The 16,099-nt window shown below is 41.9% G+C and overlaps 1 protein-coding gene across 5 annotated transcripts in view; it reads right to left on the reverse strand.

Annotated features, from left to right (window-relative positions):
* Positions 1-828: 828 nt before the first annotated feature.
* lgr6 (leucine-rich repeat containing G protein-coupled receptor 6) overlaps positions 829-16,099 on the reverse strand; it is a 263,473-nt gene continuing 248,202 nt past the window's right edge. For all 5 annotated transcript variants that reach the window (XM_086011410.1, XM_086011414.1, XM_086011412.1 and 2 more), the window contains 6 exons: positions 15,948-16,019; positions 11,811-11,882; positions 9,461-9,586; positions 5,969-6,129; positions 3,624-3,704; positions 829-3,238 (listed from right to left, as the gene is read on the reverse strand). In XM_086011410.1, the coding sequence (XP_085867536.1) occupies positions 1,980-3,238; positions 3,624-3,704; positions 5,969-6,129; positions 9,461-9,586; positions 11,811-11,882; positions 15,948-16,019 (1,771 nt within the window). In that variant the 3' untranslated portion in view covers positions 829-1,979. The remainder of the gene's footprint in view (positions 3,239-3,623; positions 3,705-5,968; positions 6,130-9,460; positions 9,587-11,810; positions 11,883-15,947; positions 16,020-16,099) is intronic.

A 16,099-nucleotide genomic window follows, 5' to 3' on the forward strand; every position in this document is an offset into this window, starting at 1 on the left:
ATCTAAGTTCCCTTCGGGTATGGCTCCCTGCTAGAAGCACGCGATCAGTGAATTTACCCATACATGTGCAATACAATTGCTCAGTGAGATAGTGCAAGTTATTTAAAAACTCCAGGCACTAATTAGCTGATGTTGGCTATCTAGTTGTTACCAATAATTCATTTTTAATATGTTTTTTGTTAGTTGGGTATATTTATAAAATATTTATAAGATTAACATGTGGCTTGGCAGAAAATACTGGGACACATGGCTCCTAGAGCAGATGTGCTTTTAAGTGAGATTCATTTTACACAGAAATTAAGGAACTCTGCATTCTTTTCTCTTTCAGCAGAATGGTAATTGACACGTCCCTTTTTAAAGGAGAAACCAATAATTTTATCAATATATAATTTCTGACATTGTGAACTCACTAACACTGCATTTCTCTTACAGACTAAAACTATGGTGTTTCTGCATTGTTTTGAAACTGGATGTGCGTTGTTTTGAAACTAGATTACCGAGAGGATTGACAATATGACTGCCCTGGCACACTATTTATATTGTATGCCTAAGTGACAAACACTGGTGCATTATCACTTAAACTCAAGAAAACTGGTTAGGTTTTAGTAATATGCCTTTTGGTTGCTTTTATCAAGAATCGATCAATTGATCATTTGTTAAGAGGCTATTTTTTTTTGTATTTCAGCCAGCAACAACAAGCATTATCTGGTGACAAAAGACTATTAACAGTTTCTCCTCATGTATTGCGAGATTTGACCAGATAACAGGAAAGGTCCTGAGTAGCATAATACTAATATAAAATCAATCATGGTATTAAGAGACCCAGCATTGCTGTTTGTTAAAACTTTATTTTATCTACAAGTACTTTGTAGGTTGATAACATGTTGCTCCATTTAAGCCTTGTTGTTGCTTGCCTTAATTTCTAGAATTAAACAAAAAATTAATAAAAATGAAAATCAAGAATAAAAATGGAACAGAGACCTCTGAATACATTAATGCATGACAAGGCAGGTATGAAAAGAATGATTTACTTTGACATAAATTTGCTAAGTTTAGTCTCTTAAAAACAGAGTACAGTACATAAAATATGTACATCCAAATAACTTTCTATATTTTTACAACTAAGCAGTTTTAAACAGTTCTTATAAAAAGTAATTTTTTTGTCAGTAAAGGGATATATAGTGTACTAGTAAGAGGTAGTTTTACTATACATCGTCTGTTTTGTTGTCCAATTGTACAAAAAAGTAGGATTTATAGGGTCTCTATGGCGAAAGTTTCTATTGTAATAAATATATTTCTATTGTTCATTTAATATTCACTTCTACAAAGATATCAAAATATAAAAAAATCAGCATTTTAAAGCCATCATGTACTCATGCTTTCCTATCTGTATATGATAATATGTGAGATGAACAATTCAACTATTTCCCCTCTGCTGGAGTAATTTGTCACATCTACCAAAATATTGTAAAAATATAGTGAAGAGTATATATGGCATTATATTGTCATATAACTCAGCAAGCTGCCAACAAATTCCATCCATGCTTTCAACACAGTATACATTTACATTGGATCATTAGGAGTCCCATGATTCAAGTGCTAATGGATTTTCCCTTTAATGAAATCAACACTGTGAAAGAAACTATATCTTAACATTGTACAATGACTTTTATAAGCCTATAAAATAAGTGGTTCATTGGTTTTTGGGCTCATATGTGCACTTGTAGCTTTGCTATTCACACACTTACCAGCCAAAAACCAGCTGAAGACCAGTTCATATCTGTAACTTACCCCTGACCATCCATTATTTTACTTAAATTTATGGCAGTGCTCTTTGCTGACTGATTGAACAGCTTCTCATAGGTGTTCCCAATATTGTAATCCCATTTAGTCATCCGGTGTTATCTCATCCAGTTCTTCGTATCATTAGGTGATTCCCAGGGGATTGTGCCTCTCTTGGGATTACGCAGTTCTGACATTTATACATGAGATGTGAAGGAAGGTCCTTTGGTTGGATAGAAGCTGATTTGAATGTTGTTATGAGCTTGCTCTGTGATCTCTGAAGTAATCAAGAGCTCCTCATCAGTGAGGCAGGATTGTCCTGTTGAGTAGCTTTCTTCCTTGCCGTTGCCTTTCCTCTGTTGGCATGGAATTAGAGTTACAGGAGGAAATGGATAGGCCTCCATCATCTGACGATGACTTGACAGAACTCCAAGGCTATCGGTCGAATCAAGAATGATTTCATTATCTGCAAAGGTCATCAATGCTAGGGTGGAATCACATGACTGTTTGTCTATGTCTTCTGAAGTGAGGGAATCTATGCTGGCTTGTTTTGATCGACACCTTTTCTGCCATTTGTACTCACGGAGCATGCGAAGATCCTCTTTGAAATGTGGGTTGAATAACAGATAAAGCAAAGGGTTTAGGCAAGCAGGCAGCGGGAGAACCACCAGCAGGATTGATTTAATTACTTCTGGACTGATTAAGAAAAGATTGAGCAGGGAAGAAAATGTAAGAAAGGCCACGGGACAATATAGGATACAGTTGGTGAAGATCAGCCAAGCTACATGCTTAATCATGGCGCAATCCCAGATGCTGTCAAATTCTCCTTTCATTAGGTCACAGTAAAGTTTGGTGTAGGTCCCAGTTATAACAAGGAAGCAAAGGGTATTCATCATGATTAGAGCCACCATGAAGCCTAGAGTAGAAGGTTTTCCATCAGGAATAGGCGATGGGAGGCAAAGCGGTGAAGTCCCAAATTCTCCAACTGAGCACAGAGGCAGTGCGGCTGCACTGAATGATAGCACCATGCAGCAAAAGGCAGCTATTTTCACACTACTGAAAGATGGTGATTTCCCATATGCTCGGACACAAGACACAGAAATACTGCACTGGACAGCAGCAAGAGTCAGGAACAATATAGATGCTTCCGAGGCAAATACGGATACAAATCCAGTGATTCTGCAGCCCAAGCCAGTTTCCCATTTTGCACCATGCTTTGCAAATTGCCCAAAAGTCATTGCATCAACAATTGCTAAGGTGCCGCTGTACAACCCTGTCAACATATTGGCTCCTGCTATCAGACCAATAACAAATTTCACTGGAGATAGATAGCTGGGTGATGCAAATATAGTTGCGATGACTAGTCCGTTGCATACCACTGAGATAAGAACTGTGCCCCAAACTCCAAGACGTATTATCCAGCTTTCAAAAAGATATTCACATGGATTAAATGGACCTGCAATAATTTTAACAAAGTCACGTTAAAAATACTGAAATATGAATGCAAAGCTATCCAATTCATTTTACTCAGAGTTTGTTGCATCATTTTGGCTGACATGTTGTATCAGCTTTTTAGATTACATTTATAGTGTAAAGTTACAAATATTTGATATTTTCTGCTAGAAACTGATCATGGTGCAAACCCAGATGCTGTCAAATTCCCCTTTCATTAGGTCACAGTAAAGTTTGGTGTAGGTCTCAGTTATAATAAGGACGCAAAGGGTATTCATCATTATTTGAGCCACCATGAATATGATAAATGTTTAGTTTTGAAAATTTTGCGAATATGATACATTTACTACATTTGCTTTTAATGTCTATGGAGCATTTTGGTGACTCACCTGGGGCAGGGGTGCACTGAATACTGGGGTGCAGTTTGGGATCTTCCACATCTAACTGGAAATCATCCATATCCAAGTAATCTGTATATTTTAACAAAAGAGATGTGTGAGTACCTGTGAGAATTTCATCAATGCCATCAAAAATATGAACACATCATTCATTTTGTGAACACCACATTGTATTGAGTACGATATCGTCATAATTGAAATTATATTCCGCTCTCCTAAACAATTTCTTTCCCCCAAAATGAAGCTCTCTTTTAATGTATGAACCCTTATATTATTACTGTGGTTTTTGATCACAAAGGGCGAATCTATGATTATGAAGCTCACAGGGAGCATAGCTCAGGAAATCATGGGAATGCAGTGAGGGGTGGGGGGAGTAAAGGTTGGGAAATACCTGGAAAAGAGTCAAAGACCTGCTGCAGCGACAGGATATAAACCCCGATGCTGCTTAAAGGGGCAATGGCAGCAGTGGAGCAATGAGTCACTTTGGGTAAGAATGATAGCAGCTAGATCGAAGGAACAAGGGGCAAACTTCAAGGAGCTGGACCTGCATGTTTTCTTAATGGAGCTACAAAGCAGGAGGGATGGGGTTTGGGCCGGAATCCTGCCAAGAATGTGGTACTCACATTATGGAAGGAGGCGGTCGTGATAGTAAATGTCACCATCTTAAACCCCAGGACTCCTTTGCAGTGCAGGACAGAGTTTAACAACCTCACCAGAGCAGCCAATGTAAGCTATTTGCTCCCTCTGACCTTTCCGTGCATATGAGACAGATGGCAGGGGTCACGACAAAGTTCAATACCATCCTTAATGCCAATATCAGAGAAGTATTCAACATTTCCTGCTCCGAGTGGTGGCACCATCTGGCTCTATCACCCCAGTAGTGAGGACTTCAGACTTGTCATTGCATCCCACAAAGATGCTTTGACCACTGGCCTTCAGGCCTTGAGGAAGGTTTGGAGGGAACAATGGCAACATGCTTCTGAGACATTCAGGATGCCATCTCTCAGTATGCAGGATCTAACTGACACCATTAGATCTGCTCTCCTGCTGATCAGTGGGTAATCAGATCCACGACCCAACACGAGTGCATGGCTAGAATCCGCATTCATGATGCTGTCATATCTCCTGATGACAGCTCATGCTACTTTTCCAGTCAGCCTGTTCAGATGCCTGCTCATGTTCATAGCAGGTGACAGACTACAGTGGTGACACAGCCTGCTGAAGAATCCTCCAGGGATTCAGAAACCTTGCGTTGAGGCCCACCTTGGTTCCAGGAGGCTCATGATACCACAGTGCAACCAATCACCACTAGTCTCCCTGGCACTCAGGTAGCACCAGAATAGATTTAAGAACATAGAGAAGCATCAGGGGTAGATATGTTGGTAAGAAGAAGCACTTGTTATAAATATATAAATGCACATTAAAACCACTTTGTGATATGAGTCTGTTCTTTCTTTGGTTTTTGTGTTTGAGAAGATGTTTTGAGGTCAGTTTGCATTAGGAGACGGAGTTTCTACCATGCCTCATTATTGAACTGTTGCCTCTTCAAGTAGACCTCTTCTGGGGCATCATCAAGGGTGTGGCATGAACCATAAGCTCTGAGGGCAGGGTAATTCTTAGTTGGTCTTCTTTGGTGTAGCTTTATCCTGCTTGCCTCTCTCATTTCCTCTTCCTGGTCCTGCTCTGCCTCAGTCATAATAACATATAGGAGAATGCCCATAGTAAGTCCCATGGTAAAGGTTCCATGACAGAAGGGTGGGGCGAAAGATTTCTGAAACTGGTAAAAGGCAGTTTGCAGAATCCTTTCCTAGTTGCACAGCTGAGAAAAGATTTATCTACTCGCTCAGTCAAAACTGATGTCTCTGACAAAGTCTGTGGATATTCAAAGGCTATGAACTCAACCACTTCCTGATTTTCTTTCATTCAAACTTGGGATGTGGGCAGTGCTTACAAGGCCAGCATTTATTGCCTCTTTCTAGTTGCCCCCGAGAAGGTGGCGGTGGGCCTTGTGATTGGACAAGTCATGCAGGTAATTTACCTCTTTTCTACAGGCTTAACTTAAGTCAGGTACAATTTTGGTTTAAATGGCAAAATTTCTGAGCCAGCAACTTTTGCCCTCATTACCCTTTCATTTGCATATATGCACCACCATGGGGCAAGCACATCTTCTGTCACCAACCACTTGTACAGGTGTATTTTAGAGGGGGTGTAACTCTGACTTACACTCAAATTGGGGTCCCTTACACTAGATCTACACCAGTTTTGTACCAAAAGAAAAATCAGGATTTCAGGCCCTGAATGCACTCCATATACTAGAATGTTAATAATATACTTACAGTTGCTATCTGGCTGGACAGGAAATACTCCCATGGTTCTTTTCTGGACGTCCTCATCATCACTGACAGTAGCCTCTGCATCCCACAGGTTAGACTGTTTGTAATTATTTTTGCAGGATCCATATGCACAGCACTGATAGGCATATGGCATTTCTAGGACTCTGCATACAAGATACAAACTTTACGATTAATTTACAAGTGCTAAACACTATCAAGTCTAAGTGCACACATTATGACTGAACATTAACAGTATCATCAGAGGTCAGTGAAACTGTTCAGAATTCTTTCCGCGATACCAGTGTGACGCTACATTCTTTTGCTTGTATGATGTAAAACTGGGAACTATGTTTATCTTGTCCTATTTTCCTACAGGCAAAGGTACTATTGCATGTTAAAATTCTTTTATGACTGGTTCTTCTTGTGAGGTTTTGGGACATTAGTGATAGGTAGGGGTTCCACAGAGGAATGGCCATATAATGAGTTGACAAGACAATTTTACCCCCCATCCGATTGTCCAAAATATTACAGACAATAGTAACAGGCAGTTTGGAACTCCTCATCAGTTGGGACAAGGGTACTTGTACTGTTCTGACAGATAGTTCAAGTAGCTTTATGGTGACACTGCTGAGCTACCATCAAGCCACACTGGTCAGGTGCCTGTGCAAGGACAACGGCCTAGAAATTCACTGGCCTTAGCGCCGCTTTTGAGGCGCTAGAGGGCCTAGCGCCGAAGTTATGGCCAGTTTAGAAATTGACAGGGGCCCTAAATCGGCGTTAGGCCGGTAGCGCTGCGCCGGCACCGATGACGTCATCGGTGTGCGCAGCGTCCCGGTTGCCATGGTAACCCGCCCGAACTCGGAAATTGAGTTGCGGCCGCCTCGCCCGTGGCAGCCGCAAGCAACGTTCTGGCAGAGGTGCCTTACAGAACTTTGCGCCGGCGCATTAAAGGCCCCGCGGCAGCCGGCCGCTTTCCCGCCGGCCGCCTGGCCGCAGCTCCCTCCCCGGACTTCCCCCCCCCCCCCCCCCCGGAACAGAAGCAAGCCCGGCACTTGTCCGAGGTGCCGGGCTCATTTTTAAAAAGATTATTGCGGGCCGCGGCCGGGTGCAGGCAGCTCCTCCTTAACGGAAGGAGGAGGCCTGCACTTCCCGAGCCTGCCGCACTGCAGCGGGCGCCGCAGCGCCGGAATAGCGCCGCGTGGCGCCAGTTTTGAGGCGCTGAGACCCCTCAGTAGCGCCGGCAGCCGTTTGGGCGCGGCGCTACTGAATTTTTGGCGCGCGCAGGGGGACTTAGCGCCGGCACTAACTTCCGGCGCTAAAGCCCTCGCTGCGCCAAAACCGAATTTCTAGGCCAACTTGTTTTGAAATATCGGCCTAGAAATTGGGTTTTGGCGCAGCGACGGCTTTAGCGCCGGAAGTTAGTGCCGGAGCTAAGTCGCGCTGGGCGGGCCAAAAATTCACTAGTTCTGCGCCCAAACGGCTGCCGGCGCTGCTGAAAGCTGTTTGCGCCTGAAAACTGGCGCTACGCGCTGAATTGCGGCGCTATTCCGGCGCTGCGGCGCCCGCTGCGGTGCGGCAGGTTCAGGAAGTGCAGGCCTCCTCCTTCCCTTAAGGAGGAGCTGCCTGCACCCGGCCGCGGCCCGCGAAAATCATTGTAAAAATGAGCCCGGCACCTCGGACAAGTGCCGGGCTTGCATCTGTCCCGGGGGGGGGGGAGAAGTCCGGGGAGGGAGCTGCGGCCAGCGGGAAAGCGGCCGGCCGCCGCGGGTCCTTTAATGCGCCGGCGCAAAGTCCAGTAAGGCACCTCTGCCAGAACGTTGCTTGCGGCTGCCACGGGCGAGGCGGCCGCAAGTCAATTTCGGAGTTCGGGCGGGTTACCATGGCAACCGGGACGCTGCGCACACCGATGACGTCATCGGTGCTGGCGCAGCGCTAACGGCCTAACGCCGATTTAGGGACCCACTCAATTTCCAAACTGGCCATAACTCCGGCGCTAGGCCCTCTAGCGCCTCAAAAGCGGCGCTAAGCCTACCGAATTTCTAGGCCATCATGTTTTTTTTTTGTCCACTAGGTGCCATAACAGCAGCATGAGGGAGGCAACTGCAATGAGGACAGATATCGGTTTGCATAGTTGTATCCTGGAGTGTGACCTAAGGACCACAGTTATTTTGCATGCTTCTAAATAGCATTAATGATATGGCATAGGAATAGCACAATTTGCTGAATTTGAACAATCTTCCTCACAGTGTCATAAAGTAATCTTTAATTCAACTGTCTGAGCAAATATGTATTACAGCACATGCCACTTAAGCAAGATGCCCATTTTCTAGGGATTCGCTGGGAACCGATTTTTCCACAATTATTTCCCATGGACTGACCTGCTGGTTTAACAGGACAGTCATTTATGTCCCTTATGTGCTTTGGCAGGATGTATATTAGCCTAAGACATAGATTAGCTTGTCAAGGTGTTGTAGCAAACTGCTAACCAATCTTCCTAATGAACAGAAATTTTTTATGGTTTTAACATTTTTAGGCTATGCATTTACATTTTAAAATGTTTAATTTCCCTTTCATTTCATTTTAAATCAGTAGAGTAATGCTTTGTACCTATGCCAACTTTTTCATTAAAATCATCGACAGGAGGAATTTCACTCGCTTTATCTCTTCAGTTAGGCTTCTTATCCATAATCATATGTCCAATGAATCTGTTTTTCCCCCAAAGCGTTTTCAGTGAACAACTATAGGACAAGTGCAGTGGAATGACTTGAAGTCAAATTGCTCTACAAAAGGACATTGAACTGTGCAGTTCTCACTCAGTGAGCAAGTTACACCAGAGCAATTCTTTCACTGCAATGTTCTGCATTTTCTGGTTTGATGTTTCAAATTAAAATGAAGGAATATGATTAAGTACAACATATTGTTTGCTCATATTCCTTCTGATTGGTTTGAAATGGATCTCATTATATAAAGTTTTTTTTTAAGTTTAAATTTGTTATTCCTTAACATTTTCAATGTAGAATTCCGAGGTCACATTTCTGTATTAATTAATGCTTACACTACTGGATAAAACAAGAATTTCAGGTGATTAACATGATTGTCATTGCTTTTGTTACCAATTGCACACTCATGCTCCAATCAAGAGGACAGGAAATTCTGGTCACCATATGTAATGACATCATAAATACATGCATGTAGGTTTCCTCTAATTGGTATTTTTAATGAAATTGCAAATACATTCAAAATGCTTACGATGCTGCTACATATAGCAACCAGAGCACTTTTTCCTTGTTGTGAATTAACCCAAATGTTGTAAAATGGTGTTCCTTTAAATTTATGCCACTTCTACAGATGGATCACATACACAATATAAACTTCCACACGGACAAAATTAAGATGATTAGTATTTTATTCTGCAACAAAGTATCAAAATTTAAAGCTCCAGAAATGAAGCTTTCTGAATAAACTGGTCACGTTTCAATAAATCCTTTTTCCTACCTTAGCTTGGGAAAGTTTTCTTCTGAATAGGACTCGGATAGTGCCAGATTTCCTTTCAGCTTTAGATGTGTCAATCCACTTAGACCATTCAAAGGGAGGGAAGAAAGTTGGTTGAAGGTCAGGTCCCTGCCGAATATTGGATATGTTAAAGATTTGCAGTTAAGGATAAATTTGCAATGAATAAGTATTCAAATAGCACATGAGGTCCTTATTTATTCACATTCTTTTGGATTTGTACATACTTATAATCTCTTTTCATCACAGAGCTGGTACCTCTGACTACTGGCCCTGGTGCCGAGGCCCACCTAAATAAAAAAATTATGTCTGCACTTCTGGAGTCAAAGTACCCCTGGCACCACCAGCCACCAATGTTCCTTGCTGTGGGTGGGGCTGATTATTCAGTTTACCCATATGTGGTAAAAGTCAGTAATCAACAGCTCTTTAGTCAGGTAAGTGGTGAAGGGGCAGGGGTCAGGGATCAGGGGACGATCACGACCGGGGAGGGAGGAGGAATCTCGGGGCATGGGAGGCCCAAGGTTTCATTGCGGGGCCCAGAGGAGCGCTGCAGGCTCACAAGGAAATCTAAAAAATGTTTTACCTGCCTGGCCCTCCTATGCCCCACAATCCTTCTTCCGGCAAGTTTGGCCTGGTGGAAAAGCCATCACTGTTTCCCCATTCAGGCCTCCAGTTAAAATAGCAGATCAGGCTCCAATGATGTCATCGGGGCCTGATCTGCTTATTTAAAGAGGACCCTGCCAGCTTGGGGCAGGTGTCCTTGCTGCCTGCAAATTAAAATTGCAGACGGTCAGATCGGGGCAGGAAAGGAGTGGGTAGATCCATCACTTCATTTTAACCATTAAAATCAGGGCCATGAAAGTTAATCCAGGCCCCACAAAATCTTCCAGCCTGTTGCCGGCTCATCTGTGTCCCCTCTGCAATTGCCTCTCCCCTCTCCTCCCCTCCCGTTAACATCAGTATCCCAGCGCGGCTCTGTGGAGGAGCTGCCATATTCCTTGCCCCCTCCAATGGGTGAGCTGCCTGCGAGTAATTGTTCAGCTTGCCGTCATTAAACAAATGAGGTCAGCTCTCAAAGTAGCTCCGGCCTCTCGCCAAGGATGTCAGGCGGGCAGCACGATTGCCCCACCCACCGCCTGCTCAAAGTCTGCCTGGTCTCAAAATCGCTCCCATTGTCTCTTATGTGTCTTTTATGCCTCTATATGTGGATGATATAGGAAGCAGACAGCTACTGTCGTATGCAGTGCAAGCAACAATGAAGTCCTAGTTACCCTGGGGCATGTCACATGAGACCATTAGAACAATTCATACACTCTCTAAACAATATCAATCTGATTAGACATAAATTATTTTTAAAATTACATCTTTCAAAAAGCTATATGTGAATATCTGGATACATTAAAATGTGGTAAAGTGCTGCACGTGGCCTAGATGTTACTGTTTTATGAGAAAGAGACCTGAAACTGATTAAATACTTGTTATTACTTCTAACTGGGTGCAGGTTGTATAATTCTAAAATTGAGTATATTCTCTGTGGTCAAATCATAGAAAGCAGCACCGAGAAATATGTCGAGTGCCTGCACCAGTGCCCGCCAGTGAGTATACATTTAGAGTACATAGTCATAAAGTTAACTGTATAACTACCATTACTATGGTTGTGATAAAATGTAATCAATGTTTCTCATTGCCTACAGATCTTTGACTTTTGATTGAAATAATTCTTATTTTCACCTCTCTTAAAATATACACTAACTATGAATTACATTCTGAAATGTGTAAAAGTGTGGCTGCTTTTTCTAAATTTTGTGAGTTTTTCTTCTGGCCCTGTTACAAAACAAAAAGTTTTTAGAAGATCTTGAAACGGTCTGGTTCTTCTCAATTCATTGCTTGCCCTGTCTTCCAATGCCACTGATGGAAGCGTTATATGTGCAATGAACATTAGTATCAGGGAAACCCAAAGCCATGGAGGATAGTGCAAGCAATGTATTGAGTCTATTAAAGAAACAGTGGATGGAAGGCACTTGATACTCCAGATTGTACGAGAGAGAGAAAAATGGTGAAAGGCTATCGTGAGACGTCAGTTGCAGTGGACTTAGACCGAAGCTTGACAAGAAATTATAATAATGAGGCATCGCATGTTATATTACATTAACAACATAATAACAAATACTTCACCACATTGCAGCTTCATTATAGGTAAATGGTTGTCCACGACCATTTAAAAGGAAATAATGTTGAATTTTAAACAGTTATCTTATGCTTGTACAGTAAATATGTCTTATTACTAGGAGTATAACTGCTTACTTTATAAGCAACAGTAAATGAAAATACTTACAATTTTGTTAAAGAACGTAATGAGACAAAGGCATCAAGATGAATGAATGCTATTTTATTCCAACTAAGGTCACTGGAGTGAAAAAAAGTAATGTCATTAGATATGTATTCAATTTATAATTTGAAATGCTATATTTTCAACACTAGTCAAATTACACAAAGCATGAACTAAATAACATTTTCATGCAGAATAATAAGGTGCAGACTGTCCCAAAATCAAAATTTTACATTCTAGTATCAAGAATTTGCAGAATTTTACCCTTAAAGATAAGTTTGATCATCACCCACTCCTGAGGTGGCCTTAAGCAAAATTCTACACAGTGGAAACCAAAGAACATGAGGATTGGTAGGTGAGAAAAAAAAGCTTGTGCTCCCGCATGGGTGTAACAAACAGAAATTCAGCTGTAAGCCATTAAGTGTTACAGTAGAATTGCCCATCATTGCACATACTGAAAACATACAACTTTTATATATAGCATGTAAGAATAGGCCTAACCCTTTTTAATTGATCGCAACCCGATAATGATTTTTCCCTCACAGTCTTGTGATGAACAGAAATAGTTTTCACAAAACTCTTATGAGAGCACTAATAATTTTATATTTGGATCATAGAATGTTATAGGAAACAAGGAGGCCACTCAGCATGTGGTGTCTGTGTCAGGTACACAGTCCATTCCCTCGTCCTTTCCCGATATCCTTTTACACCTTTCCTTTTTACAAATACTTACCTATTTCCCTTTTAAAGACTATTATGGATTCTACTTCCATCACAGTTTCTGGTAGGGCATTCCATATCCCAACTCCAACCTTTCTATTTGTCCTTTTAGTGATGATCTCAGATTTATGCCCTCTAGCTATTGACTCACTGACCGGTGGAAATGTTTTTTTTCCAATTTAGTTAACACCCCTGATAGAGTTGACGACCTCTACTAGATCTCTTCTTAACCTTCTTTGTTCTAATGACAGGAGCCCCAGTTTTTCTGGTCTTGCCTCACAACTAAAACTTCTCATCAAAAGCAAATACTGGGGATGTTGAAAATCTGAAATAAAAAAACAGAAAATGCTGGTTGCCAATTATACACTCTGCCCGATTTTCCCCTCCATTGACTTCATTAAGAGAAAAATCGGGCGTGTAGTATAATGGGCGGCTGATTCGATAGCTCCCATTTTTAGACCTATGGAGATCAGGTGTGGATCACAAGGGAGTTTCATTTTTACAACCTTATCCCCCACAGGTCCTGTTATCGTACAAGGGCAGTGTGGATCAACTCCAAAAAATGTAAGATGCTCAACTGATTATAGGAGGGATTTATTGCCACTGAGCCCAAGAAGGTATCTACAGCAAACTCAAACTCGTAACACAAGGCAAAGTGCCCATTTAATGTTTCTGCCATTCCTTCATCATTTATAAGATTTCATTTTTTAATCTTTGTTTAGCCCTACCCTTACTTTAACTAATCTTTTACTTTTTATCTGTTTATAAAATCCTTTACTATTTCTTTTTATGTTACCTGTCAGTTTTTCTAACAATGAGCTTTTGGCTTAGTGGTAGCACTCCTGCCTCTGAGTCAGAAGCTGAAGGGTTCCAGCCCCACTCCAGACAGCCCTGGTGAGTGGAGACTAGAATATGGACTCTAGATATTGAGTTGATATCTGGCGGGGTACTCGTGCCTTCAGACAGAGCGGCCACTGGCTCACTAGTAGTATTCCTGCCTCTGAGTCGGAAGGGTTAGGTTTGGACCCCACTCCACAGCTCTGGCGAGCAGAAACTGAAGCAGCAACTTCCTCTAAATAGGCAATGTTCCCTCTAATTTGTTTTTTGTGCGTGGTCCCTTTAAATTTGCTGCACGGTATCTTCCAGCAGCAACAGCTTGTGAGTGGCCTGCACGGGACCTCCCGATTGATGCGCGGCCCCGCGCACCTTCAGAGGAACATTGGTCATAGGTCCCCAATTTGCATATTAAAAGGGGCTCAAGGCTGGGCAGTGGAGCGCCTACCTGTTTTAGGCAGTAGGCCCCTTTTACATAGAATTACATAGAAACAGGCCATTTGGTCCAACTGGTCTGTGCTGGTGTTTATGCACCACACGAGTCTCCTCCCACCCTACTTTATCTCACCCTATCAATGTAACCTTCTATTCCTTTCTCCCTCATTTACTTATACAGCTTCCTCTTAAATGTACCTATGCTATTCACCTCAACTACTTGACATGGTAGCGAGTTCCACATTCTCACCAATTTGAGTAAAGAAAGTTTCTCCTGAATTTCCGATTGGATCTATTAGTGACTATTTATGGGTCCGAGTTTTAGACTTCCCAACAAGTGGCGGCTGGCCGGTCATTGGAGTTAACAGGACAGTGAGGCTAGCAACCTTATTTTTAGGCACTTATTGCCCTGTTAACGGCAATTTTCCCAAGTGAAAATTGGCCCCAGTGACTTCTTCTATTCACTTTGGTCTTAAAATTGGTCTGTACTTGTGACCTCTATCCATACTGCAATAACTGTTGAAGTAGCAGAATGATAAGCTGTGAGTCATATTGTATTTCTCCAATTGAGAGGCTCCCGATCTAAACTCTATCATTTGGAAAAGATGTTGAGTGGAGGCCAAGTCCCCATTGGAAATGGGGAGAAAACAGAAATCAAAGGATAAGTCAGCCTGGACTGCCAACTGCTTAGTAAGCAGTTCCAAAGCCCTATTGGCCAGGTCCTGAAACACGGCTGTCAGCAGAATTAAGGCACTTTGGAGTGGTCACAATATTTTCTTTCTGTCTTGATTTGTAAACCGCAGTAACGCTGTTCAATCATGATTGCGGAAAGAAAGTGGTAATGCCCCGTAGTGAAGGTAGCAGGGAAAACATGTCATATCTCCCAGGTTTGCTGATGTGTAATGGCAAAACACCAACAACTGTGCACGACCAAGAAATTTAAGTTATTTCTGACTGTTCAAGTAACTAAGCCCAGCTTGACCTCCCTCCATCATGAAGTGTTCAGGCACCTTTACTAGGAGCATGTATAGCAAGAGCACACACGACTCATATGTGACTTTCAAGAACCAAAATTATCCCCATTCTGTTTGCAGTCCTTACACAATACACAAGTAAATCAAAGGTAAGCAAAATTTGAATTTGTTACTTGTAAGTCAACAGTTTAATGTTCTAACGAAGGGTCATCGACCTGAAACGTTAACTCTGTTTCTCTCTCCACAGATGCCGCCTGACCTGCTGAGTATTTCCAGCATTTTCTGGTTTTATTTCACAACTTAACATTGTTCGCCACTGAAAGCATTTTTGCTAATTTAACAACATAAATGGTGTGAAATTCCTCTCTAAATGAAAAAAATTGGAGAATTCCTGTTTTTCTTCATAACTAAGAAGCCATGGATAAAATTATGGGAAGGCGTAGGTTCGAAATACATGATGTCTGAGAATATGATTTTGTTCTTGAAATGCCTATTGTGGAGAAAAAAAACGCCTTTTTTTGTTCTAATCCTGTCATAATGTTGTCAGTATAAACTAGATTTTATTATCTAAATCTTCTTTGGACTAATATGAACTCCTCGGTATATGTAAGGAACAGTTATGGAAACTCAGTTAAACAGTTTAATAGGGGTCGTCGATTTGTAACATAAGATGCAGATGAGCTATTGTTTGCTAAGGGTTAATGTTTTGTAACCGAGGGTTACATCTGTGAGAAAAAGTCACTTTCCCACACAGCTTGTTGAATCAGGACAATGAATACAAAAGGAGCAAATGACTACGAACAAAGTTTATTTACTGCTGCAAGTTATGGTATTTCATGCTGGAGGCTGATTTTTTTTTGTCTTTTCCAATTGTTTATGGCCATTTATGACAGAACATTGTTAAGGTAAGCTACAGCCGGGACAAAACTCAGAACTAAAGGCAAGAAGAGGAAGCGATTTCTTGTTGATGTAACCGTTCCCCAAATCATTTAAAACATCCGCTGTAACAGCAACTGATGCTACACCTACAAAGAGCGCTCACAGGCATCTTATTTTATACGACTGCCTGTGTGATTGAGTTCCAGCCTGGTGCCTGGAATCGGGTTTCTGTCTTATCAGTAGAGCAGTAAAACTTCATTTGGGAAGACTGCTTCAGGAAAGAATGTGAAAACCTACTCACAGAGATCGCAGAGCCATTAGCTGTTGAAACGTGTCAGCTCTGATTTCAGTGATTCTATTGTGCTGTAGGCCACTGAAAAGACAAACAGTACAATGAGATCAAGGTTTCAAGACATCATTCTTGTTTCGGGGACAGAAAAAAAATCAATCATT

This window comes from Somniosus microcephalus, chromosome 18 (assembly GCF_052327205.1).
Source record: "Somniosus microcephalus isolate GS21.2 chromosome 18, FLI_Smic_1.0, whole genome shotgun sequence".
Classification (NCBI taxonomy): Eukaryota; Metazoa; Chordata; class Chondrichthyes; order Squaliformes; family Somniosidae; genus Somniosus; species Somniosus microcephalus.